Source organism: Psittacula echo, assembly GCF_963264785.1.
Source record: "Psittacula echo genome assembly, chromosome: 7".
Lineage (NCBI taxonomy): Eukaryota > Metazoa > Chordata > Aves > Psittaciformes > Psittacidae > Psittacula > Psittacula echo.
This window is the reverse complement of record NC_137740.1, coordinates 44,106,737-44,131,565: the sequence shown is the minus strand read 5'-3', so window position 1 is coordinate 44,131,565 and position 24,829 is coordinate 44,106,737. Positions and strand designations below refer to the sequence as shown.

Below are 24,829 nucleotides of genomic sequence, written 5' to 3'. Positions count from 1 at the left end.
ATAAGGAAATAGCATAAAGCATTGCCCCAGTTATCAACTTGACCTATAGCTGAGTAAACTCCACATCCCTTAACAGCTTCTAACCAGTTTTAATTTATCAAAACACTGCAGAAGATGATGGGGTATGCATTTGTGGCATACAAAATCCAGACAAGATCTTTTAATTTGAAGATCTTCGTGTTTGATTTCTTGTGTGGACAAATACAAGAAATCAAACACAAAGCCCTTCAAATGCCGAAAGCCAGAAGCGACTGGCAGCGTGCCAAGATAAAATGCAATTTATGTTGTATAATTATACTTACATTTTTTGCCGTCATGTCAGACAGTATTGCTTTATATTCCGTAAAACCCTAAGATATCCCTTTTCATCTTCACAGAATCTTTAAAATGTACATCCTGTAAGAAAGGTAATAAAATATCTTAGTGAAAATACATTTTCAGTTCCCTCTCTTGCTGAAACCCTGCATCTCCAGAGGATACTCTGCACAGATACTAAAAATGTACATTCCTTGGAATAGGCAGAGATGTAATCTTACATATAAAAGCCCAACTTACCTAGAGGCCTAACTATATTAACATGCTAACAAAGCATGTTATACCATTACTAAAGTCTTATAATTAAAACCATGCAATTGTTTGCATCTAGTGCAGATTGGCTCTAAAAACTGGAAGGGAATGAATTCTCTCCATTGTGTCTTCAGTCTCCAGCAACAGAAAGATTCTACTTCCGTCACTGCAGGCATCAAAGACCTTGATAAAAAATAGGATATGCTTATATATACACGCAGCAAACAGTAAGTATTTTTAGGAAACATCCAAGAAAAAACATTCCTGTTCAAACTCATCTTCTTAATATTTTCAGGCTTTATTATTATGTTATTTCATTAATTTATTTATTATATTATTAGACCTATGTAATTAGAATTATAGTATTAGAATTCCAGGAAGAGACAAACATTTTAGTACACTGAAAAATATTTCAAGTAACATCTTCCGTAAAATGTAAGCTTCTATCAGTCTTACAGAAAACCAGAAGAAAAGAATTTACAAATCAATGCTGGCAGCACAAACCATTTTAAAGATAGAATTAACTTGACAAAGCATTTTAAAGTACTTTGAAAGTACTAGTTGCTGTTAAAAAAATGGACTACCAAATACATCTGAATTGCATTTGAAAGTGTAAATAATTCTCCGTGTCTTACACATCCAAGTGTGGAATCAATTCAGCAAGATCTTTTGGAAGATACCTGAACAAGTTACCAAAAATGAGTCACAGCTATTTACAGCAGAAGTCATTTGCTACAAAAGCAGGGTGCAAATCACTATTTCCTCTGTATTTCAACCTACACAAAGTTTGAGAATGGGCCATGCCTTCACCTTCCTTCTAGAAATGGGCTAGAAATTGTTTCAGTTGTGTGTGTAGCTAATGGGGAACTTCACCATCACTGCACTAGTGGTTTCGAACAATACAGAAGAATTTTAAATTCTAGGATTTCTATAGACTTCTTGCTTTAATCAGATATCATATCAATTAAAATGGTATGAGAGTTACTGGAAAAACATTTTTTTCCTCTTAAGAGGCATTCTCCATTTCTTGTCAAGTGAGTTGTATTTATCTTCCTTTGCACCTCAATTTATTGCAGCCACAACTAAGCAGTTACTCCAGCACATGAACACCACACAATTCTGTCTACTACGACATTTGCCCATGAAAACTTCTAAGTTTTAGTTTCATAACAGAGAATCTAAGAGAGGACACTAGAGAAGTATCTATTCACACCCTGAGTAAAGGAGGCTACTGGATCTGTGTAGCAATCCTGAAACCTCAAGAAGACCCACAGAAAAGCCATAAAGCTACAGCAGTCATGGCAAAGAGCAAATACTGAATCCTTGCATTGCATCTGAAAACTATGATCTGGGTGGCTTTTCCTTTTCCACCTTCCTCCTCCTTCCATAAAAACTCTTCAAATACATCATCTGGAGCTCTGGCAAAAAGCCATGATGCAGTTTGACCTCCCTCTCTTGCTTTAAGAGGCTTTACAAGCAATTTACTCAAATAAAACACAGTTAAGAACACACTTGCTAAGCAGTTTTAACCTGTTTACAGATAAGCAAACTAGTTTCATCTTTGGCAGATTATTTGCTGTCAAGCTAGCGATCCAGAAGGTATTGTCCATAAACTATTACCATCATTTGCCACAATGCTCTTTAGCCAGTATGAACAGTTGGTATTCTTTCAGCTTTATGAACACATTCTGTCGAGCTGAGAAGCCAGACTTTGTGACCCCACCATCTGCCATGACCTCTTGTCAGGTTCAGACAAAAGAACTTACACAGATGGCCTCAAAATGGAGATTCTCTTCACTCCCAATTGCTGCTTGTCAGCTTGCACCACACATAGAGAAACATAAACCTCAACCTTTTTGTTCTTTAGCTGGTTTCTACTGAAATGAATTTGCATAAAGACAGGTTTAAAGCCCAAAGCACATGAGACACAAAGATTGCTTTATTTGAACTAAGGTTGTTCCTTCATAATCTAAGCCTTGGTTTGTAATCCACTCCCAGAATTTTGCCTTTTGGTCAAACCCCATAAAGCACAGTGAGCCAACCGAACTGTCTGACTTGGTAAATTTTGAGTTGCAGTTTTTTCTATAACATATGTTGCCTAATAACTCTATGCCAATAATGTTAAAAAGCCAGTTTGTGCATCACATTTACAAAAACCCAGATAATGAAGCTTTAGTTACAAGAAACCATCTGAAGTGCTAGAGTGTTTACCTGAACCTATTCTCATGATGGATCTATTCTGAAGTTTCAGTGATACTGAAGCTGAATCCCAGTACAAGAACCAACGCAGAACAGAAAACAGCTATCCGCAGAAGAGTATTACTTCTATGGTACAAAGTCTCATTTTTAAATTAGACCTTGAAGATCCACATACTGGCTAAAATCCAACAGTAGAAACGAATAAAGCCCAGTACCATAACAATCTTATTTTCTGCTCCTTAAAATTATGCTTTACAAAACTTATCCTGTCTTTCTTTAGCTTCCTCAAATTCTTATCAGTACTTCACATATCACACACCACACACAGGTTCTCCCTAGCCCCAGAGGCCACTTCCACTTCACAACAGAAAGTGTCAGTATTAAACAACTATAAATTAAGACAACTATTGGGCAGTTACCTAAATTGTTATGATGAAAAGTCATCATGGAACACAGAAAAATATGTAGATACATTCTAGTATATTAGAATTATTTTTATCATCACCAATGAGTCTTTTCGTTTACGTGATCAAGAGTATTGCAAAGTAAAAATTATCGCAAGTAACTGTGTCACCTTAGAGGAAAGAAAGTGTCATCAGTTTCAAGAAAAAAAAAACCAACCTGATTAAAGCCAGCCTTTCCACTAGTAATTAGTTTCCATTCTTCACACTGCTTTCCACAGTACTAACTTTCAAGCTACAGTACTACAAAGCTGATTTCAGAAGACAGCAGTAACAAAAAGATTCCTTATTAACCAGTGCAAGCTCAGTTTTAAACCATTAATTTGTGCACAGCATCTACATGGATTAGACCACCTGTTACACATATGTTGCTTAATTGTCTCAGTTTTCAGACCACTCAAATTTCAGAATTATGGAGTACTTATCAGAAATCCATCTGCCCTCAGAAGTGTTTCCCCATCTTTTTCCTAAAATACATTTCAATATCCAACCCCTTTTTGAAGCAATTGAGATAAAAACATAATTTTAGGGACAATATGTATGTGCTAGTAAGGGTTATTTCTTGGTACCCCAAGAAACAGAAATACAACTTTGTCCTCAAATTTCTGAAATTTAAATTACAGATTCTGCATTTCTGTAAGAAGACTCCATTGATTTGTCAAGTGTCTTTCCAGAGTCCTCTTCAGATGACTTATTTTCAGTTCTATCCCTCATTTATGTAGGCAAGAAATAAACTTGGCCTGCAAACTGCAAACGACAGGAATACCCACATCCATAACATCCAGCTCGTCACTTAATGAAGAACTTCCAAAAGCCAACCAAGGATGTATTCAACACGTCACACATGCAGAGTGGGAAATAAGTCACCGTCTTCAGTTATCACACATTAATTGTTATCTTGAAAATAATATTTAAAAGTAGCCCTTAGGAAATATTTGATAGGAACCCCCACCACAATGCATTTGATGAAGGTCTTGCAGGTACAACTTGTTTTTCCAGCTTTTACTGTGAGCAACTGTAGGCCTTGAAAAAAGCTCTAGTAGATAACAGACAAGGTGATTAGAGAGACTGAACAAAGGAAATCTAAGTGACTTGACTCCTAAACAATATCAGGAGTTTTTAACAAAATAAAAGAACATGAAAAGAATAGCGAGTTTAAAAGCTTCGCTATTTAATTCTTTTCATGTGACTCAGAAGACTGCAACCTGTGAATCCAAAATGCAGAAGTCTTCACTGCTAACACAAAACCAAAATGAGCACAACTGCTTTGAACTAAGATGCAAACAGAATACGTAACTAACCTAATTTGAAAGTGAAGATCTCATCTTGTAGTTTGGAGGAACCAGCTGACACTCAGAAGGAACAAAACCAAGCACCTACAGTTGACCAGGTTCTCCTAAATTGCTGTGATTGAGCAAAATGCCAATGTATCATCAGAGCAAATTAACTGACAGCTCCTGGCAACAGTAACCATCATGACTCAAGTTTACACAGTATAAAGAACCTGGAAAAACAGACAAGGCCTAAATGCAAGTTCAATTAGTATAAACTGTAGTACTTAAGCTATATAATGAACAATCAATGTGACAATGTTTACTGCAGTTTGCTAAAAGCATGTTGAGGAAATGTCCTTTCAAGAACTTCATGCAGCAGGTACTGAGGCAACAAATGAATGGGATTCCTTTCAATACTCTAAGACGTGATCTCAAATGCTACCTTCCCATTACTCTCACTCACTACATTTACTTTCACTGTTGTACATATTATAACATGACTAGCAAAAGCACTGTTGATGGAGGCTACTGAATGTCTTGAATCCAAGGGATGAAAAGAGACGTGGATGTACAAGTGACAAGAACAGACAATACAGAAATGATATCCAAAACTGTAATCAAACTCTCCCATAGATGAAAGTGCCCAAATTCTCCATGCACTTAACTGCACTGCTGAGCCTCAAGTTCTGCTGCTTGTACAGTCCTGATAGCGCTGAAACCCAAACTCCATCGACCTGGAACTAGATGTTCCTTCCCTCAAGGGACTCAGTTTCTCAGGCATGTTCTTAGACCTGCCCATTATCATGCTAGCATTGGTGGTAAACTGTATGTCTAAGAATAGGAGCAGCACTTGTAGCTTATTTCAAAATCTGTGAGGTGAAGCATGTCCCTTATTGCTCAAATTAAACATATGGAATAATTCCCAAGTACCTGAACCTTTGAAGGTTCTTTTAATTCCCCAAACCAGCTGACTGTCATTCAAGATAAAGTATGTGGGGCTTGATATCAGAACAGCAGATAATGTTCATGCAGCACTTAAACAAGTAAGATGATCTAAAATTTCTTTCGGAGTTTTACACACAACTTTTATCAGCACAGGTACACACAGATACGTTTGGGATTAACAGAAATTTAGCTGCAGCTCTTTTAAGTAGACAGTCTATTCCATAAGCTCATCTTTTGTTCTCTAACTAGGTTTCTAGCCCAGGGTTTTCTCCATAGCTGACTACTACACAGGACTCAACGTTTGGGAGTCTGCTGCTTCAGTGGAAAAAGGCAGGTACAACTTCCTTACTGAGTAAAGAGCGCACTGTATTCTCACAAATGTATTCTTGCCTTTCATTTTAGCTATGGATTGACATTTGAAAAAATTTAGTGATCTATATGAATGACTGTAAAGTATCTTGGTAAGTCAGTTTTGTGCATTGCCAATAATACATTAGCTTCTCTTTCAATTAAGCTGAACTGAAAACAGCACTTTTTTTTGACTACTGAGACTTCAAACAAACCTCTTGCTACCACCAGCTCATATACTGTATGATACATCAGAGAATAATCAAGATATTAATCTGTTCTTGTAATGAGTTTTAATTTCGAAATTTTAAAATTTCCAGAGTTATCAGTACGTTGATGCATACATGGAACAGTTTAACCATCCTGTTGAGATATCGTTTTATCTACACCCCGCAGCTGGAAGGATCTTAACATCCAATGAACTGAAGATAATTTTACATTTGCATTTCATTAAAGATCATCAAGTTATATAGGGATAAAGAACTTGATGATGGAGACTTAGTAACTATTCCCTACATTTTCCTTATAATTTGCTAGAAGCTTTTTTCTACTTTAAAGCCATTATTAATTCTACTTTTGAATAGATTGAATATTATGACAGTATTCACTGAAGGGTGAAGGTTACAAAAATTTTCATACTTTTGGTTATAATTCAGAACAAAGGCAAAAGGAGTTTTTTTCTAGTGATGCACAAGCTCTCAAATAGCAATTACAGCACACAGAATTACCTAAAGGGTAGTATTTCATGTAAGAAGTCACATCAATGTCAGATCCTACCCCTGCTATCATTGCTAAAAGGGATCTTCCACTTTTTCCCCTATTTATTCCACTTTCCACTGCTTCCCCATGCTACATGCTCCCAGCAACTCTCATTTATACCTGATCCCCTTAGTGAGCCAATGTAGTTCTAATACTGTCAGAACAGCAACAATGGGGCTGAAAAGAGGAAGAAGTTCAGGTGACCACCTGGGCCTGTGCACAGAGTAGGACTAACCCTCCAGATTTAACGAGCTGTTTGCTCAGTTCAATCTGGTTTCTGCGAGAAAAAGAAAAAATCACGTATGATCTCCTGAAAATTTACTGATGGGTTGAAGTACAACACAGGTTGGATATGCTTTGTTTGTATGAATACTACTCCATGCTTTTGCAGGGTTCACTGGAGTGTGTGCATAAAAATCCATTAGGAAGAACTGGGATGTTTTCTCTTCAGGTCACAGCTTTCCCAAGTTCTTACACAGCAAGAAGCAAGATGAATAATTTGCTTTTGACAGACAGCAGAAGCCTGCTGTTCTGCAGAATCCATATACAGCTTGAAATGTTATCAGTTGTATGTATTGATTAAAAAATTGTTTAAATGTATTTTTAATATTAAGTTGAATTTTAAATAAACTGAAGCTTACAACAATTGGATTGCATATGTAAGAGAACAGAAACATGTTTCCCAAGGCCAAATATATAATGAAGGAAAAAGTTACCTAAATCTTTCCTCACAATAAATGAATCCCATGCATATGGAGACATAAGATCACTTTCTCTTGCAGTTCCTAATCTCATTCATAATTATTGGTAATGTTACCACTGTAATTTCTATTACAGGTCATTTACAGTTATTCTGGTAATTATAGCTATTGTCAGATGGGAAAGGTTTAGTACCTGGATGACCGTTAGGGTTCACAAGTGACTTTTAACATGTTAATGAATTGGCATTCACAAGCCTTAACGCACAAATACTGATACACTTGCTTTCAGACCTTAATTCCCACAAATATCACTCTAATAGCTGCTACAAAGTTGAAGAATTCATCTATACAACTTTACTAAAAGTTCACAGCCTTAAGCCAGTGTGTACCTGTAGCAACCTGACAATTTCATTCTGAACATATGACCTTATTTTTTCTTGATTTTTCCACTTATATTGTGGGCTGAAATTCCCAGTAACAAAACAGTGAATGAAAATGATCACTTACACACAGAACACAACTGCTAACACCCACCATGGGGAAATGGATTACGAGTTCTTACCAAAGGAACCTTTTCATGCACCCTGTCAGATGATATAGCCATTGGACAGAGGTTAGTAAGGGACCCTGTTGAACAACAGAACAACTGAATTGCTGCCATTCACAACCAAGCATACCAACAAAACTGAATGCTAACCTTTTCTGTATCTATTGTGACAGCCAACATGAAATGTGAGCTGGCCAACATGTTATTTTATCACCAAGTTAATACTGCAAAAAAATCTAAACATTTCAACAGGTTTCAGTAGAGATAAATATTCCCCAAGTGGCATCAGTGGGCTGTGGATTTCGCAAAGAGTGCCTTGAAAGGCAAAGAGTTTCTTCAGCAGTACTAAGTGAATAGCTATATCTAGAATTTATTTCCAAACACCATCCCTTTACATTTAATTACTATTCTGTATTTCAGTAGAAATAGGATACTCTAGAAAGCTGTGCATTTGATACAGATTATAGTAATGCATAGATTAGAATATACTAGTATGCACATGATTAGCATATATATTATATTACTATATATTATAATATATAGTAGTCTTGCAAACTGAACTATCAAAAATGAATGATTTGATTTGCTTTGAGTTATTTTTATGTTATTAATATTGAAAAGTATGAAAGTAAAATAGAACAGGCTGTAAAGACCTTTATTGAAAACTATGACTGCACATAGGAAAACAAAGTAGCAAAGTTTCATTTAATGAAACTATAAGATCACTTGCTAGTGCCTCACGTTCTTGCAAAAGCACTGTAGGCGAAGAATTAACTTCACTCTAATACTGGATGTCACAAAAAACATGAAGAACTGAACCAGGAAGTTGTTATAAACCTGTCACTCCCTACCACACCTGCACCTTTTTACAGTATTTCCCAGCATATACCTAGTTCTTCAGATCGCACAACAAGCATTTATACCATCAGCTTTGACACGGTATGTGTGGTATTACCACACCAAGACATTTGGATTGTTTTCCACCGATTACCTAAAATCTTATGATAAATCTGTCCAGTTCCAAGGGCTTCTTGGCTTTGCACACAAGATCTCCACAAGTGTATTTCCTTGCACCAGACTAAACAGTTTATTTTCCCTATTTTAAGATTCCCCGTTGATTTATTAGCAGTCATGTGCTGTGGATGTCATCAGAAAGGTAGAGGAGAAGCTCTTAACCATTACACCAAAACGTATGTAAGAAAAAGCAAACAATTCCAGAAATTATTTCTTCTTGAAGACAACCCTAGGAATACTTTTTTAAGGTAGCACATCAGAAGAAATGCAATTCCAAGAACTGAATTAGACTAGCTGTAACTGAAGAACTTGTTCTGCTCCACATTAGCAATATTTAAAATACTGCATCCTATCCGTAACAATATGGGCTGCAGCTTCCCTCCCCTAACCATATCAGGTCACTATTCTATTGCTTCTAGAGATTTTCACTAAACTTTCCTACAGGCACAGCAAAAAAATCTGCACACTTAAGCCAAATAACACAAGAAATTGTTGAAGGGGATGGAAAGTTGGAATTTTGGTTCCTACTTTTTTGCTAAACCTGTAATAATAGTTTAGTCAAACCTGCTGAAAGATCTTAACTGTGAGGATGCTCACAACTGTCCAGGAAACATGTCCAGATGCACAAGGGGCCCTCGGAATAGTGGTCAACATGTGCAAGAACAAACATAGTATTGAAATCCCTTGCAAAGCAGCACTGTGCATTTTGCCCAGCTAAATTGTTTGGCTTACCCCCATTACACTGGATAGCTGCTGTCAAGATGCTGTATTGAAAATCGTACCCTACCCCCTTGTAAAGTGAGGGTGCCAGTCAGAACCCCCTGCAGCAATAAAGATCATTCCCATCAACGGTATGTGTTTTTCTGTAAAGTTAATTACATCAACATCACACAAGTCAAATGGTTTGGTTTCATTGTGTTACAAGAGTGATCTCTGTACAAAAAGGAAGTGGTTAAAAGAAAGCTCAATAATTTCACAGTGAAATAAGATCACTCAAATTCATCCATGAGACAATCTTGTTAATTTTCAGGCTTTTCCCTGGTATAGGACTACGTCATTTCACCTGTTACTCTTCTCTCTTCTAGAGGCATCAGACTCACTTTACAACAAAGGTTTTCAATGGAGAATTTGTCCTTTTTTTATCCTTATGACCAACTCTCCTGCAAATCTATTCTATAATGCAAACTTCTCCTTACTCTCATATTTCTTCAAACTGTAGTTAGCACCCTACACGCTAATTCAAACAGAAGTTCCTGAAATTCAGTACTTCACCATGTACAAAACATCTGAGTACACACAGCATTAGCACAAATATGGGCTGTGAAATACAGCTCTGCATTTGTTCTGTAACACTGGTTATCTGTCATGAGTTTTTGCCCCATGGATCATACTTTTTTTTTTGTAAGACAGGATGCAGTATTATCAAGTGAACTAAAGTTAATATGGGAAAGCCAAAGAAATTGAGAAACAAATATTAATTTCTTTTTGAATGGCATCAACATACACTAGCATAAAATTATTTTTTAATCCAAGATTATAACAAGTTACAACATCACACAATATCCAATGTTTTGCTCTATTTTCTGTCAGCATAATTAAGCTACATCTGTGATAGAAGCTGACAAATAACTCTTCATTAACGTTTTTATCAGCCTATAGTCATGAAAATAATTGAACTGATTTCCAAATTATAAAAACTAACCAAATAATTCCTTTGTTTTTGCATAGCATGTTAAATCACATTACTTTAAACTATTCACTTGATCTGTCAAGTCAAAAATTTGAAGAGAAAATGAAAACCAAAGTCCCTTCTGCAGAGAAAAACAGCTCAAGTTCTGATACACAGCTCAGCATCATCCCTTCAATTAAGCGAGGGAGCACGCTCTCAGATGCGGTTTTCTTCCACATTTCAAGGAAGTTTGCTTATTCCATATTTTCCTCCTATTGTTTGTACCCTCAATCCCGAAAAACGCTGTTTATATTTGGATCCACCTCTGCCGTTAAACCCTTTACGGCCGACAGTCAGGGAAGGCCTGTAACTCTAAGGGCGCAGGAAGAGGCGCTCAATTAAGTTTTGCTGTTGTTGTTGCTGCTGTCGGACTAACCCTCCCACGACAAAACTCAAACCCACGACGCTATGAAGTTCAACCTCTACTCGAGCTTCGCCGCTCCCTTTCTGCACTGTAAGCCCCCTGGGCGGGGGTCGATCACCTCCCCGCTCGCCCCGCACACACCCGCCGCGGCGCTGCCTCAGGCCCGCCGCCCTCAGCCGCTCCCCACAATGGAGGAGAGGTGACCCGGCGGCGCGCAGGGCGCCTGTCACCCGCCACCCGGGCACGCCGCCGCCCCGCGGCCGCCCGCAGGTGTCAGGCACCGGCTCGGCTCCCTCCCGGGGCGCGGGAGGCGCCCGCCTCGCGTGCGGCTCGGCGACGGTACCGAGCGCCAGACGGCGTGTGCGGGGGAGCGGCGCCCCGGACCCCGCGAAGAAAGGCGCTACTCCCCCTCACGGCCCCCCACCCCCGCCTCAGCTCCCCACTCACCGGCAGGCCCGGCATCGGCGAGGGAAGAGGAGAAGGGGCGGCGGTGGCGCAGTCCGGGCCTAGGCAACGGCGCTGAGGGGCCGGCGGTCCCTCAGCAGCAGCCGCGGCAGGCAGCCAGCCGCTCCGCCCGGCCCCGCGCGCCGACGACGCCTCTCGGCCGGGCCGGCGCCGCGCACTCGCCGCTCGCGAGGAGGCCCCGGAGACGGGGGCCCACCAGGGCCAGTCCGCGAACCCCGGCGCGTGGCGGCGCGAGCGCTTGCAGCGCTTCCAGCGCGGCCGCCACTGCCCCCCTCCCCCCCTCCGCGCGCCCGGCCCCACTCAGCCGCCTCGCTCCGCCGCCGCCGCCGCGCCGTGCTCTGCCCGGGTCCCGCTCCCCCGCACAAGCTTGGCGGCGTCTGGCAACCGCGTGCGCCTATTGGCCTCCGCGCCGCGTGAGGTCAGGCGCTCTCCCCGCGCTATTGGCTCGATCCCATGTGTGTACACACGCCGCCCGCCAATCCACGGCGCGACGGCGGGAGGTGTGGGGCCGGCCTAGACCCACGGCCACCGCCTACTCCCCCGCCTCCGGCTTGGCGGCGGGGCGGAACGCCCGGTGACGCCCGCCTCCCCTTCCCCCCCCGGCCATCCCCTCCCGAGGCGGGGCGTTGCAGGTCTGTATGAAGTATAAATATTTGTATTGATAGACACCGAACGGCGCCGCAGCGTCTGCAGACACAGGCCATGCCGTGCCCCGTCTCCTGATCTGAGGGGAGCTAGCGTGGTTCTGTCCTGGAGAAGCGGAGTTCAGCCCTGCCGCGGGTCTGGCCGCCCGAGGTGAAGGAATGTCACTCCGCCGGCGGGCTGTGGCAGTCGGGACGATGCCTGGCCTACCTCGGACATGGCTTCCTTGTAAACGTGCCCTGCTCCAGCTCCGTAACTTCTTTCTTGTGACACAAAGGGGCTCTTGGCAAACAAAGAGATGGTGCGGGGCGGGGGGGGCAGCGGCAGCCCCGGCCCTCCCGGGGAAAGCGGGTGCGGAGAGAGCCCGGGAAACAGAGTCCTGGCTGGAGGTGTCAGCGCATTATTAAAGCTTCAACAAGTATTTACTTTCAACATTTCCTTGTTAAAAAAATAATTTCCACAAAGGAGGATTAAGTATTCTAGAGATAGAATGGTTTGGATTGGAAGGGACCTTAAAGATTATCTACTTCCAACCCCCTGCCATAGGCAGGGACACCTTCCACTAGACCAGGTTGCTCCAAGCCCGGTTGAACCCGGCCTTGAACATTGCCAGGGATGGGGCAGCCACAGCTTCTCTGGGCACCCTGTGCCAGTGCCTCACTACCCCCACAGGAAAGAATTTCCTCTTAATGTATCTGCCTTCTTTTAGTTTAAAGCCATTCCCCCTTGTCCTGTCACTACATGACCTTGTGAAAGTCCCTCTCCAGATTTCTTGTAGGCCCTTTTAGCTACTGGAAGGCTGCTCTAAGGTCTCCCTGGAGCCTTCTCCAAGCTGAACAAGCCAAACTCAGCCTATCTTCATAGGAGAGGTGCTCATATATATGTAGGTATATATATATAGGTACATATATATTCTTATAGGGAGAATATGAATAGAGAACACTTCTGGGAGTAAATAATCAAATCAGCACTAGTTCCATTCAAAGCAAGGATGCAACATTTGTTAAAGTCTTCCTCCTGCACAGCTAGGCACACATCCAAGCATGCAGTAAACCGTTTTTCAAATTTCTATTAAGCAGATTCACCTTAATGCCACTAAACAAGCTGAACAAATCAAGGTTTATGTGGATGCAGAAACACCATCTGTACGCTTTAGAAACCTCTAGACCACACACAGAGTACGCCATACATGTTAAATTTGCTCTTTACTTGCTTTACAGACTATTAAATGCTGTAGAGAGACATATCTGATCCTGTTTCCTTTACTAAAAAGGGAAGAAACATCAAAAACCAGGTGTTCAGCCTGTAAAACAGAATTCTTAAATAAAGGACTAAGGAAAACAGCCAGAACTGTATGTTTACTTCAGTGGGATAGCTCATAACAGAGCTATCATGACAGAGCACTAGAACAGGTTGCCCAGGGGGGTTGTGGAGTCTTCTATGTTGGAGATATTCAAGGCCCAGCTGAACAAGTTCCTGTGTGATGTACTCTAGGTTACCCTGCTCTTGCAGGGGGGTTGGACTAGATGATCTTTTGAGGTCCTTTCCAACCCTTGGGATTCTGGGATTCTGTGATAACTGAAAATGGAGCATGTGCCCAGGAATTTGCTGACTTTGTGGTTTTAGTTTCTTCTCATCCTCTGTAAAATACTTCTGTCACAGGCAATGACTTTATCAATATTTGCAGTGTTATGCAAGAGACCTTCATGAAAGTATTAAAGATATAGAAAAAACTATTGTGTATTCTCTTGGAGACCCCTCTACCAGGTACAATCTCAGTAACACAAAGACATTGCCTGTCAGAAGCACAGAAAGCACGTACTGTCTTAGAAAAGGAAGCAAAACAGAAGCAAACCAGGTTGGCTGATTTACTGCACTATTCAGTAAGTTACTTGATCTAAACAAATACTTGAAACTCGAAGCCAGCCTGGATAAAAACAACACTTCAAATTTCTCTTAGTTCATTGGTTTATTTATTTTTCTGCAAGAATCACAGAGGAGCTGAGGTCAGGTACTGTAACTGATTCTGAACATAAAAAAATAGATATTTTAACCATTAAGGAGAGAAACAGAAGAAAGGTCACTGCTGTAGTTTGCTTTCAACAGCAGACTGCAGAATGAGAAGACTGTATATACTATTGAGTTTGAAGCTGCTGAAACAACAATCATTATCAGCTTGCATGAGTATGCTACAGCTTTAACATTCTAAACCAATACATAGTCCTTCAGAACTCACATAAATCCCAAACTTTATTCCAGAATGAGAGCTGCACTGAAAAACATCTTGGAATTGTACTTTTACACATGCTAAGGCACAAGTTTAGCAGCTACTCACCGTAAAACCTGCACTGCAGGAAGTTCTCATGTTTCCCTTCAGAAACTGTCAGTGGTCTCCCAGCCTTAGAAAAACCTCTTGCTCCTGCTGGCTGGTCAGATCCCATTCAGATCCCAAACCTTTCCCTTTCTCAACACATTACTTACCAGCATTTGTTAGTTTGATTGCTTTCTTGCCAGCCTACAACCCTTGCCAGCCTACAACCCTTGCCAGCCTACAACCCTTGCCATGATAACCTATACAAACACTAACCCAAAACAGCCTCCTCCACCTCTTTTCTCCAGCTGAATTTGTCCCCACTGCCTATAAAACCTGAAACTAAAATGCTGCCCAATTAATGGGTCTGAGTACTACCATACTCCCAGACTCAGTCTGCAGTGCTGCCATACCTGTTTCTTTGAAAAGAATGGGTCACAAATTTGTCTGTACTTTTTAGCTTGGACCAGTAAGAGCACAAAATTCCCTCAATTCTGTGGCCCACTGACGGGCAAAAGAAAAAAAAGGGTTCTTACCTTTTTTTGACTGCTGAGCCCCTATGCTGTGCCCTGATCCTAGAAATACTGGGTCTAGGAGAAGAAACTTGCGACAAGAGATTATACCAAAAAGAAGCTAGCAAGCTGAAACAGCAACACAGTAGTTTCCTTTTTTACTTTCTTGACAGGAAAGCAAGTTTAAATGCTCTTGTCAAAAACAGATGAAAGTGACTGAATTAGTTTTAGATAAAATTAGCTGTTACAGGAGAGAAAAAAACCACTGCTTACATGAAAACAGTACTCAAAAATCTTGGCAAAGTTCATTACAGTGAGATTTTAAACACAGCTGACTTGATTCTTTTCTCAGTTGTGTAAGAAAACTCACATGACTTCTGCTCAGTACTTTCAGCTATCTGAACACTGGTTTATCTGCCCTTCCTTTTGACATGCAATAATTAATTCAATAGCAGTGAGATTCCTCCAACATTAGAGGGATTTTTCATGCCATGTAGTTCCCACATACATAATAGGACTATATGTCGTTCTGAATGATGAAATTGCCAAACTGGGATGAAATTCTCTACCATCAGCACCATGTGTATCTGCAAAGGCAGAATGCCCAGCGATCATTAACACGTCTCAACTGAATTTCCAAACTTCACATGCCTGTTGAGGTGCATCACAGTCCAACATGATGTATCTCTTAAAATTATAAAACTACAAACTAGTTAATATTTATCTTTTTTACATATTTTTTGTATTACTATCTTTACTATCAAACTAATTTATTTTTTATTTTTGTATTACCACCTTTACTATCTTTATCAAAGGGCAGCAGGAAAAACTGTCATACTTAAAAGTTAGCATGAGTGAGTTTCTACAGCAGTCTTAATGTCCTCCTGTGTAGCAAAAATTGAGATGGTGAAGTGCCAGCAAAAGTCTATCTAATTACTTAAAGCTCATTTCAAATTCATTATCAATTAAAAGGTACCATTTTAAGGTGTCAGCACATACAAAAATTTCCTGGGGAGGTAAAATAATTTACTCTTGTAACAGGTAAGCAAGAGGCTTAATGATCAGTAACCAAATTTCTTCAAGATGCCAGTCTGCTCTCTGGACAGCTGCACATCACAAGCTGTGGCAGATGCTCTAACCTCACCTCCAAAGGCTGCTCCATCTTGGTAGGCTTAAAGACACACCATTCATTTCAGAATTACTTGCTCACTACTTTGAGCCTCTCCACAACAGAACACAGCTCTGCAGGTCATTTGAAAGGCTGGGGTGGTGACTAGAGTAAGGACTTTTTTGCATCTTTAATTTGCAGTGAAGTTTCTCTCCTGTAGATTTGAGGCTACTGAAAGGAAAACAGGTTAAATTTTCTGCTTCAAATTAAACAGCAACAAAAAGTTAACCAGAATAGGTCCTTCTAGGACACTGAGTAAGATGACTGTATAATGTTTTGAGTATCTTCTGTCTTTCTAGCTGTTCTGTGGCCAGGATGAAAACCACCAGTATGTAATCGTACAGAATAAGGCACATGGCTACCTGAGTTACTTTCAGAGAAGTGATCCGAACAGAATCTGATTGAGCTCCCATTAGAGCTCTGTCTGGGAACACTGCGAGAACCCTCATCAAGCCCAGAACACCACAGAACTATTAAGTGAACTTATGTCAAGCAGCCTTCATCAAGAGGGTAATAGGTGGATGTTAGCCCTAGGCAGACTGATGAAAATAAACTCCTTCAGTGAGAACAAAGTGTAAAACACCAGTGGCTGAGGCACAGACTTCATTCAAAATGCCAGACTGAAAGCCCTTCTGTTCAGCCTAGTAGAACCTTCTTGCCCATGAGCATTTTCTTTAGCAGTGAGGTTGAGATAACAGAGATAATCACAAGCTGAACATAGGTGCTGAAGCAAAATGAGTGTTCCACCTATCCTGTAACTACAGGTTCTTCTTACCTCAGAGCTGGCAGAGGAGTGGAGTTAACCTTGTCAATGGACTTGAGAGTCTTGGCACCTAGACAGCCACATTTTACGCTTCAAAAAGAAAACAAACAAACAAGCAAAAGCCTGCCATATTACTAGAAATCAGCAGACAGACCTGTTTCTGGAATTCAGTTTACAATTCCCATAAAGTAGGTTCAGGAGAGAAGGGTCTCTGCAACTTGAAGGACACTCAGATTAAAAAAGAATGTGCCAATATGTAGAACAGGTTGAAGGACAAAGTAACATAATATGAAAAATGGTACATTAAGCTAAGGGTGACAGGGAAATGAGATGCAGCTTGAAGAAGAACACAGCTAGAGTAGATGTTCCAACTCATGGTAGATGGCTGTGTAAGAAACTGAGGGGATGGTGGATGATTTGGCCTTCCATATTTCAGTACAGGAAAAAGTGGATGATAGTTTCTTGGCCCTCTTCAATAATGTCAAATCTACAAACAGTTCTTGTCTCCAGTGTCGGTGGAACACAATCACCCACAGCTTGGATTTGGTATTATTCTAAATTGAAAATGTTTAATAATTTTACATTTTTTATTTACACATACACCTAAGAAAATTAGAGTAATTTACGATTTGTGATAAACAAATACATAAAAATAATTAACTACACATTTCTTATAATTTGTTTTAAAAATGTAAAATTAATAGTTTCAAAAATAGACTTTTACTCCCCTTTAGCTAGTAATATGAAAATACTAATGTTACAGATTTTTACAATTTAGATAGCATACCTATAACTACTTTTAATGTCTTTTTATTAGCCATGCCAGATAATATAGCTGTTGGTCTTCAGAAAATGTAAAAAAAAAAGTTCTGCAAGTTAAATAGGAACCATCAGCTACAAAAATCGTGATTTTCTGTTTTTTAAAATGGAGTACTGAAAGCCTATTTGCTTTTGTATTTCATCTTAAATTTAAGTACACAAAAATGTCATCACAGAGCTGGGTCAAATGCTTCCTTATGAAGTCAACCAAAAGGCGGTAACAGGCTACTAATCAGAGAATATCTCTGTATCCCATCAAGTTCATCACAACCCAACCCCCAAAAATCATTTTATGTTTCTTAGAAATGCCTGTTAAGGCACATAAGAGTATATATGCCTTTTACCCTTCCTTGATGCTTAACATACCAAAGATTTAAAAATCTGAAGGGAGGTGAGTTCCTCGGTAGAAAACCCATCATAGGAAAAAGACTCCCCATCTCTAGTACAAGGGAGGATTCAAGCAGCTGGGCCACCCAGAGGAGGTCACTGAAGGGACACAAATGCTGCAGCTGGACAACAGCTGTCATAGGGATGATAGGACGGTTCATTATGGTGTGGTAAGTAATCTAGCAGCTGGGGGGGTAACTGGAGTACTGTATAACTTCATATCTATACCATCACAAATTTCAAATGGGACAGGTTTTTACTGTCCTGTTACTGTCAAGATGTTATAAACATGAATTAAAACCATTTCAATTCCTCTGTCATTAAAATGCCAATTTCTACCAGTGCAGGGAGCATTTCATTGCTTGTAGCCAGGTATCCATAGCAGGTCTGTATTCCTCCAAGTCCTTCTGGGGTTCAAAAACTACTTCTATTCGCCTTAGCTTCTTTAATTGTTCTTTGTCAGTCCAAAATCCTATAAATAGAAAGTTCATTCTTAAGCTCAGCTGCAAATATGTTATTTTTGAGTTGTTTTAATCTTTTTCCAAGACATCCAAAGCAGAAACACAGTAAGAAGCCATGACAGCTTTTCTTTACTCAACCAACAACTTTCTCAGAGGGAAGCATATTTTTAACATTGTGAAACTCCTTTCCAATAGCATCCACTTGTTTGGAATCCTTACAACAGTACATCTGCCTAACTGGGATGGCTTCCAAGGAACAGCTCTGGTACAGTGAAGTTCCCTTAGGTTTCATCCACACTGTGCTTTTGGCTGCAGGTCCCTCTCAATGAAGAAGGGATGCAGAAATCAAGACTTTGTTCTAGCTGCTTTCCTACTGTTCCAGAAATTGCATCCATGGCAGAAAACATCTGGTGTTACGTATTCAGATTCATTCAGGTTATTTAATCATTCTTGTCTAACAAGGGCTGCAGCTTTCCTACAGTTTTAATTGCTGAGTAAGTCTTATTGAGCATATAGTTTTTACCTTCCAGTTGTGTAATTTACATATCAGAGCAATTTAATGAAGTTAATGGAAATATATTTTGTAGGTGGATATTAAGCAAAACCATTGACAGTATGTAGTTTTAAGTCTGGATAATTATCTAAAATAATACTGTGTGAGTAGAGGTGTTTTTTTCCCCTGTTGATAATTTATTTTGTACTCCTACTGTGTTTATTTCTGCGAAAACCTTAAAGAATAAAGACTTGGTTCACAGATGACAGGACAGAGCTTCAGTGGGAATGACAGGGCTGCAGATTAAGTGTAGCAGCTTCCGTGTCACATGATCCATCCTCACTGAGAAATGCTCCAAGTGGGAATGTGGAAAGGGATACAAAGTGTCCAGGTCAAGAAAGTGAGAGGCAGCAAAGACGGGGTTCACCACCTTCTCCAGTAGTATATCCTTCTAAATGTCAACAGAGCTTATAGACCTTTATGCAGGGACTTCTCAGATTAAACTTGCCATTACTATTTGTTTATGTAAAACTAACCAAGCATAAAATGGCTCAGTGAATCAGGACCTTGTGTCAGAAATACAGATAAGGTCCTTGATCTGGTTTATGTTTGACATTATCTGTTTCACTGGGCCACCAAATACAAGTACATGGGTACAAAGCACTGTACAGAGAAACACAAAAACTACTTATCTTGAATTCCCACAAAAATGGCTAAAGTAATCCTGTGGGGAGTTTTCACAATTATCTGAAGTTACGCTTTGGTTTTGTCTGTGTTGGTTTTTTTTTTCCATATTTACAAACATGTATTATGAAGGGAAAAACAAAACCCCTTTAAGTGTACACATACCTGAAGCAAGGCCTGCTAGAAAAGCTGCGCCAAGACTCGACATGTCTGCATTCACAGGTTTTTCTATTTTCTTATTAATTAAGTCTGAAGTCATCTGCATGACAAAACTATTATTGCTGACACCTCCATCAGCTCTATAGAGAGAAGGGAAGAAGTAGTTAAAAAAAATGCATTTACTTCAAATGCTTATTGCCAACATTTCAGGAAACAACTTTGGGGTTTCACACCTATGCATAAATTTTGCTTTCACTCATGCACAAATGCTTTTCCATTTTATGGCAAATTTAGAAGCCAGCACAAGGTGCCTAGGAAAAGAAAAAGAATGCCCATAAAATGGGGGAGGAATGCTAGACAGACAGGGATGCAGGACAGACACATTATCAAAAGCTTTATAAGCTCTGTCTTCTAAAACTATGCATCATCCTGGTTGAAATGTTGGGGTTTATAACAGAACCTTTCCATAGTGATCACCACAACATGACAAAAGTCAAAACCATTACCTTAAACAAACCCTTTCAAGTGTTCTCAGATCTGAAAAAGTACTGGTTTTATTACTATCAAATCTTTGTACTAGTTAGCTAAAATTACATCACAGTTGCTTCTTTTCATGCAGAAGATGAGAATGAGGCTTCTACCCACCTATCTATTTTCTTAATTGCATTACATTAGAGACCCTTTAACGGAGAAAACTGTAACTTATCAATGCTGATCTTTAATCTTCTCAGAGTGATTACTAGTGGTGCAAAGTAACCAGTTTTGCAAACAAAATATAGCTAGAACAAAAAGCAATCTTTGAATTGTCATGGATTCATTTGCTGGACTCCAATACCAGCCAGGTATGAAGCTGTTGTTCTATCAAATGTAGTCCAGTAAAGACATTTACTGTTTATTACTATAGAAAGCGTTGCGTAATAAAACTTCACAGTTGCTTAGGAATCTTCTGTATTACACGGTGTCTCAGAAAACTTTTGCATAAGTTTTCTGGCTTTTTCTGAAAGTAAAATCAGGACACTGCCCGACTGGTGATGTTACAGGGTTTTGCTTGTTTGTACAAACAGTTAAGCAGGGTTACCACTTCTATATTGTGGCATAAAACTCTTTAACTGGCAAAGTCACACTCTTTGTGTCAGTGACATATACTTTCCTTCTGTAAAAATAAGACATTCATTTGATTCAGGTTACAAGGAGAAAAAAGAAATTTTCCAAATGCCCAGTTTTACACTTAGCTCAATTTTGCATGAAGATACTTTGAAATTTAATCTGCACATCTTCTAGCTCGAAGTTCCTGTGTTCCATTTGACAGGATGTCTTATTTCTCAGAACAATAGATGACATTCCAGAACTCCAGGAACCACCAGGATCATCCTTGTAAAAGGCTGCTGCATACTGCTACAGCACAGGACATGAGCACTGAAACTAACAGTTCTTTCTCTATTCCTTGATGGTGTTGAGACAATCAAAGAGAAGCAGTAGGAATGTGGAGGACCAATGAAAACAACTTTCTAGGAGCTTGTAGGGGCCACAGACCAAGAAGAAACCAGGGATACAGGCCAATAGGTAAAAAGGGAATAAACACATTTGTGGGATAAAACACAACAGCAAAAAAATCAGAAGTAAAGGACAGATACTGAAGATGTACAGACAAGAGGATGGGAAGGAAGCAGTTTACAACCTGACTGAAAAAAACCATTACGTGTACCTCATCTTCTAATGTTTAACCCACAAGCTGAACTGCTACTGATGCAGTTAACTATTACAGTCACTATATGTAACAGCAATTTTATATTAATAAATAAAACAGAATATGATCATACAATTTTAAGTACATTACAATGCAAATTCTGGGACTAGAATTCTCAAGTTCCCTAGGCAGTACTTCCACACATCCCATTTTTCAGTTTGTAGTCCTAATACAACTTCTCAAATTTTGGATGCCATTTTCTATGTAACAAAAATAAAATAAAATAATAAAAAAAAAATTCTAGTACTTTTTATCTTTTCCTCTGCATTAAAACCCCAAGCCTGGCTGTTCCTTCATCCTTGCCTACTTTGTCCCAGTATCTGATAGAAGACAGAAACATTTACTTCCATTCACTTTGTACTTTCATTTTCCCTCCACCACTCAAAAGTCTGATTTCTCAGCTGTTTACGTGCCTGCCAGGTTATTTCTTCCTTGACATGGGTATGAAGAAAAAAGCCACAAGAGGGACAGGAACGTTTTCCTCATTCTTCTTGACCGTGGTATCACAATGACCCCTGGCTGCCAGAAAGTGAAATTTCGGAGCGCTTTCTCAGCTTTAGAGGGCTTGATCTTCAGAAAACTAATGTGTTCAAATGAAGTAGCTACCTAAATGTGCAACAAGCTTTCCAGCAACACATAATTCAGCTAATTTTTCCAAAACGTGAAAGCATACTCTAGGGATCAAGGCTATGTCACTCATTTTCTTCTTCAAAAATTGAAGCAAAACCAGCATCTTAACAACTGAATTGTAAAAATATCCTCCCTCTCCTCCTTTAACTGACATTTAAAAAAACACATTCAGTCTGTGAGACCCCCAGCAAAAAAAAAAAATCAGTCTGAAAGAATGATAATGGGGGGAGAATCACCTTTGTGGTAGGCAGTGCCATACGCACTCGAGTGCTACCTGAAAACATTAATTTGCCTTTTTCTTTCTTCTATTTTTTTTTTTTTTTTTAGAATAATTAGAACTATTCATTACTCACCTACTGGCAATCACCAATGGCAATAGCTTAATTAAGAACCAACCCTTCTGTGGGTTACATCCACTTAAGTTACATTAACATTTGACTTGGTAATCATTTATTTCTCAGCAGCAGTTTTACAGTAATATAAAATGCACAATAAATGTCATCCTATTTAAAATCAAATTCCCATGTATCAAATTTAAAAGTTGCCCAGAACTTACCGAATTGTTTGAAGAGGAATGCGTATCTTCTTCACAATCATATCATAAAGCTGTTTGTTTCTTTAAAAAAATATTTAGTTGAATTAAGCATTATATATTCCATAAAGTGTTTCCAGTATCTACATTGTCAGAAAATAAAATACAAGGCAAAAAATGCCTCAGTTGTGTCAGAACTGCTGCAATAGCTAACGGAATTTCCAGCATGCATAAATTGAAGAAAAAGAAAAAGACTGAAACTTGGTTTTGTCACACATCATTACAAAGGCTCAAGTATGGCTAAATTACAGCCCATTTTATAGCAAGTCACTGTACCAAGTATGTTTTCCTCTGATGGAAACTGTTGATAGGTTTCTATAGAGAAGATGCAATTGTTGGTGTAACAAGAGGTTTAGGGTGAGGAAAGTAGGCTGACAGAGTGTTAATCGGTGTTTCTCAAGCTGTTCTTAAAGGGAACATATGAAGGTTGTAAATTTGACTTGTTCTGAAGCCATTTCATTTAATGGGAAAAAAATCTAACCACAATCTCTACCTTTTCTAGGTAGGTATTTGAATGAGATAAGACTCTTAATATCCCTCCCTGTTCAAGAGGAATTCAGGAATGCAGAATTACTGCATCTCACATTGCTCCTGCAGTGCAGAAAAAAATGCATTAGAAACCGTTGCACCAATTGAGAATGTTACCTTCCTCCAGATATCCTTTATACATCTTTGCTGGAGGTCATTATGCCCAAAGCAAAGCTGGTGCCTAGATGGAAGGAATCATCTCAGTGCTCCCTAACTGCCCACAGTGCAGTGTGAACCAGGCTCAAATCACATTCAATTTCAGTTCAAGACATACTGAGTGGGTTTGCAAGGCAGAACCAATCTGTTTCACTGTGAGCTACTGATGTGATGTTTTGTAAGAACACCTACATTTCAAACTTTAGCCAAAGAGCTAGTATAAAACTTCCAGCTTCAGGGATACTTTAACCACAGCTGGAGTGGGCTACAGCTTCTGACAACACACTGTCAGAAGAGTAAAGGCAAACTTCAAACAGAAAACATTTTTAGAACATGCACAAACTAATATAATTTAAGAATCTTTATATGGTTACTTAATAAAAATTCTGAGCTAATAAATATACATGAGTTTATTTGTAAGGTGTGAAAAAATGGTAAGCAGCTAAGGCTTCTTTTCAGTGTAACAGTAATAGATTATTATCATTTAAATTTTACAAACTGCAGTCATGTCCATTTAACACTGCTGATCAAAATAAAAGCCAATCTAAGAAAATACAAGCAAGATAATTAAGCAAACAGTACCTGAAAGCTACAGATTCCAGTATAGCTCGTACAAGATGGTTTTTGGTAGTGGAAGGTTTCAGTCCCATGAAAGAGGCACATAAATATGGGTCATTCACAGAAACCTGAAAAAAAGATTTCACCATGAGTTCAGTGAATTGTATTTGTAGGCTTTTGAGAAAGGAGTCAAATAGTAAGGAAAAAATAACTTACGACAATTACAGGCAGCATAGTGAAAGAAGAAAATTGAAAACAATATGTAAGAGGTATATAGTGTTATTTTAGCTAACTCAGTGAACAGTTTCAATAGGTTCTTTCAACAGCAAAAGGTTTAAGTGGCTTCTTCCAAAATTGACATACTATATTAACACTAACCTGTATGACTTCTCTTGAAAATACATATTAAGTGTCTAAGGCAGGGCACACTGATACTGCTGTTATCTAGTCAGATTTCACACACACAATGATAAACATAGTCCAACTAAAATTCTAACGGTCATTAAGTTGTCTTTTTTTTTTCAGGAGAACTAGAGGATCAGTTGATGAATCTCTTCTTTACCCTCCACTCCTCTGAACTTCATCTCAAAATACTAGCTTGCTGGTCTGTGATGACTGTTAAATCTTGTTTTCACTCTAGACAGTCATTCTTAAATTGAAAAAATCCTTTCCAGTTGTATTATGCTAAAATCAATCATGACAACATTTACCAGAAGTTTAAATTTCATGCTTACAAAATACACACACATGTATTTGTAAAATAAGTTAAGAAAATGTTATCATATGAAAAAATACATAAAAAATTACGTATGTATAGGTACACACAGCCAAATGAGAACTGGCATT

At 39.3% G+C, this 24,829-nt stretch overlaps 2 protein-coding genes across 4 annotated transcripts in view; both read right to left on the bottom strand.

The window, feature by feature from the left end:
• TFDP2 (transcription factor Dp-2) overlaps window positions 1-11,628 on the bottom strand; it is a 55,456-nt gene extending 43,828 nt beyond the window's left edge. Inside the window, exons 1-2 of one of the 2 annotated variants that reach the window (XM_080623403.1) lie at window positions 11,356-11,628; window positions 303-396 (exon numbers count right to left, since the gene is read on the bottom strand). In XM_080623403.1, the coding sequence (XP_080479529.1) occupies window positions 303-317 (15 nt within the window). In that variant the 5' untranslated portion in view covers window positions 318-396; window positions 11,356-11,628. Of the gene's footprint in view, window positions 1-302; window positions 440-11,355 lie in introns of those variants that run through there. The other variant, XM_080623402.1, reaches the window with a different exon arrangement.
• Window positions 11,629-14,193: 2,565 nt separating this feature from the next.
• Window positions 14,194-24,829, bottom strand: part of GK5 (glycerol kinase 5) — a 32,267-nt gene continuing 21,631 nt past the window's right edge. For both annotated transcript variants that reach the window (XM_080622328.1, XM_080622327.1), the window contains 4 exons: window positions 24,008-24,111; window positions 22,706-22,765; window positions 19,779-19,912; window positions 14,194-18,447 (listed from right to left, as the gene is read on the bottom strand). In XM_080622328.1, coding sequence (XP_080478454.1) covers window positions 18,311-18,447; window positions 19,779-19,912; window positions 22,706-22,765; window positions 24,008-24,111 — 435 coding nt within the window. In that variant the 3' untranslated portion in view covers window positions 14,194-18,310. The remainder of the gene's footprint in view (window positions 18,448-19,778; window positions 19,913-22,705; window positions 22,766-24,007; window positions 24,112-24,829) is intronic.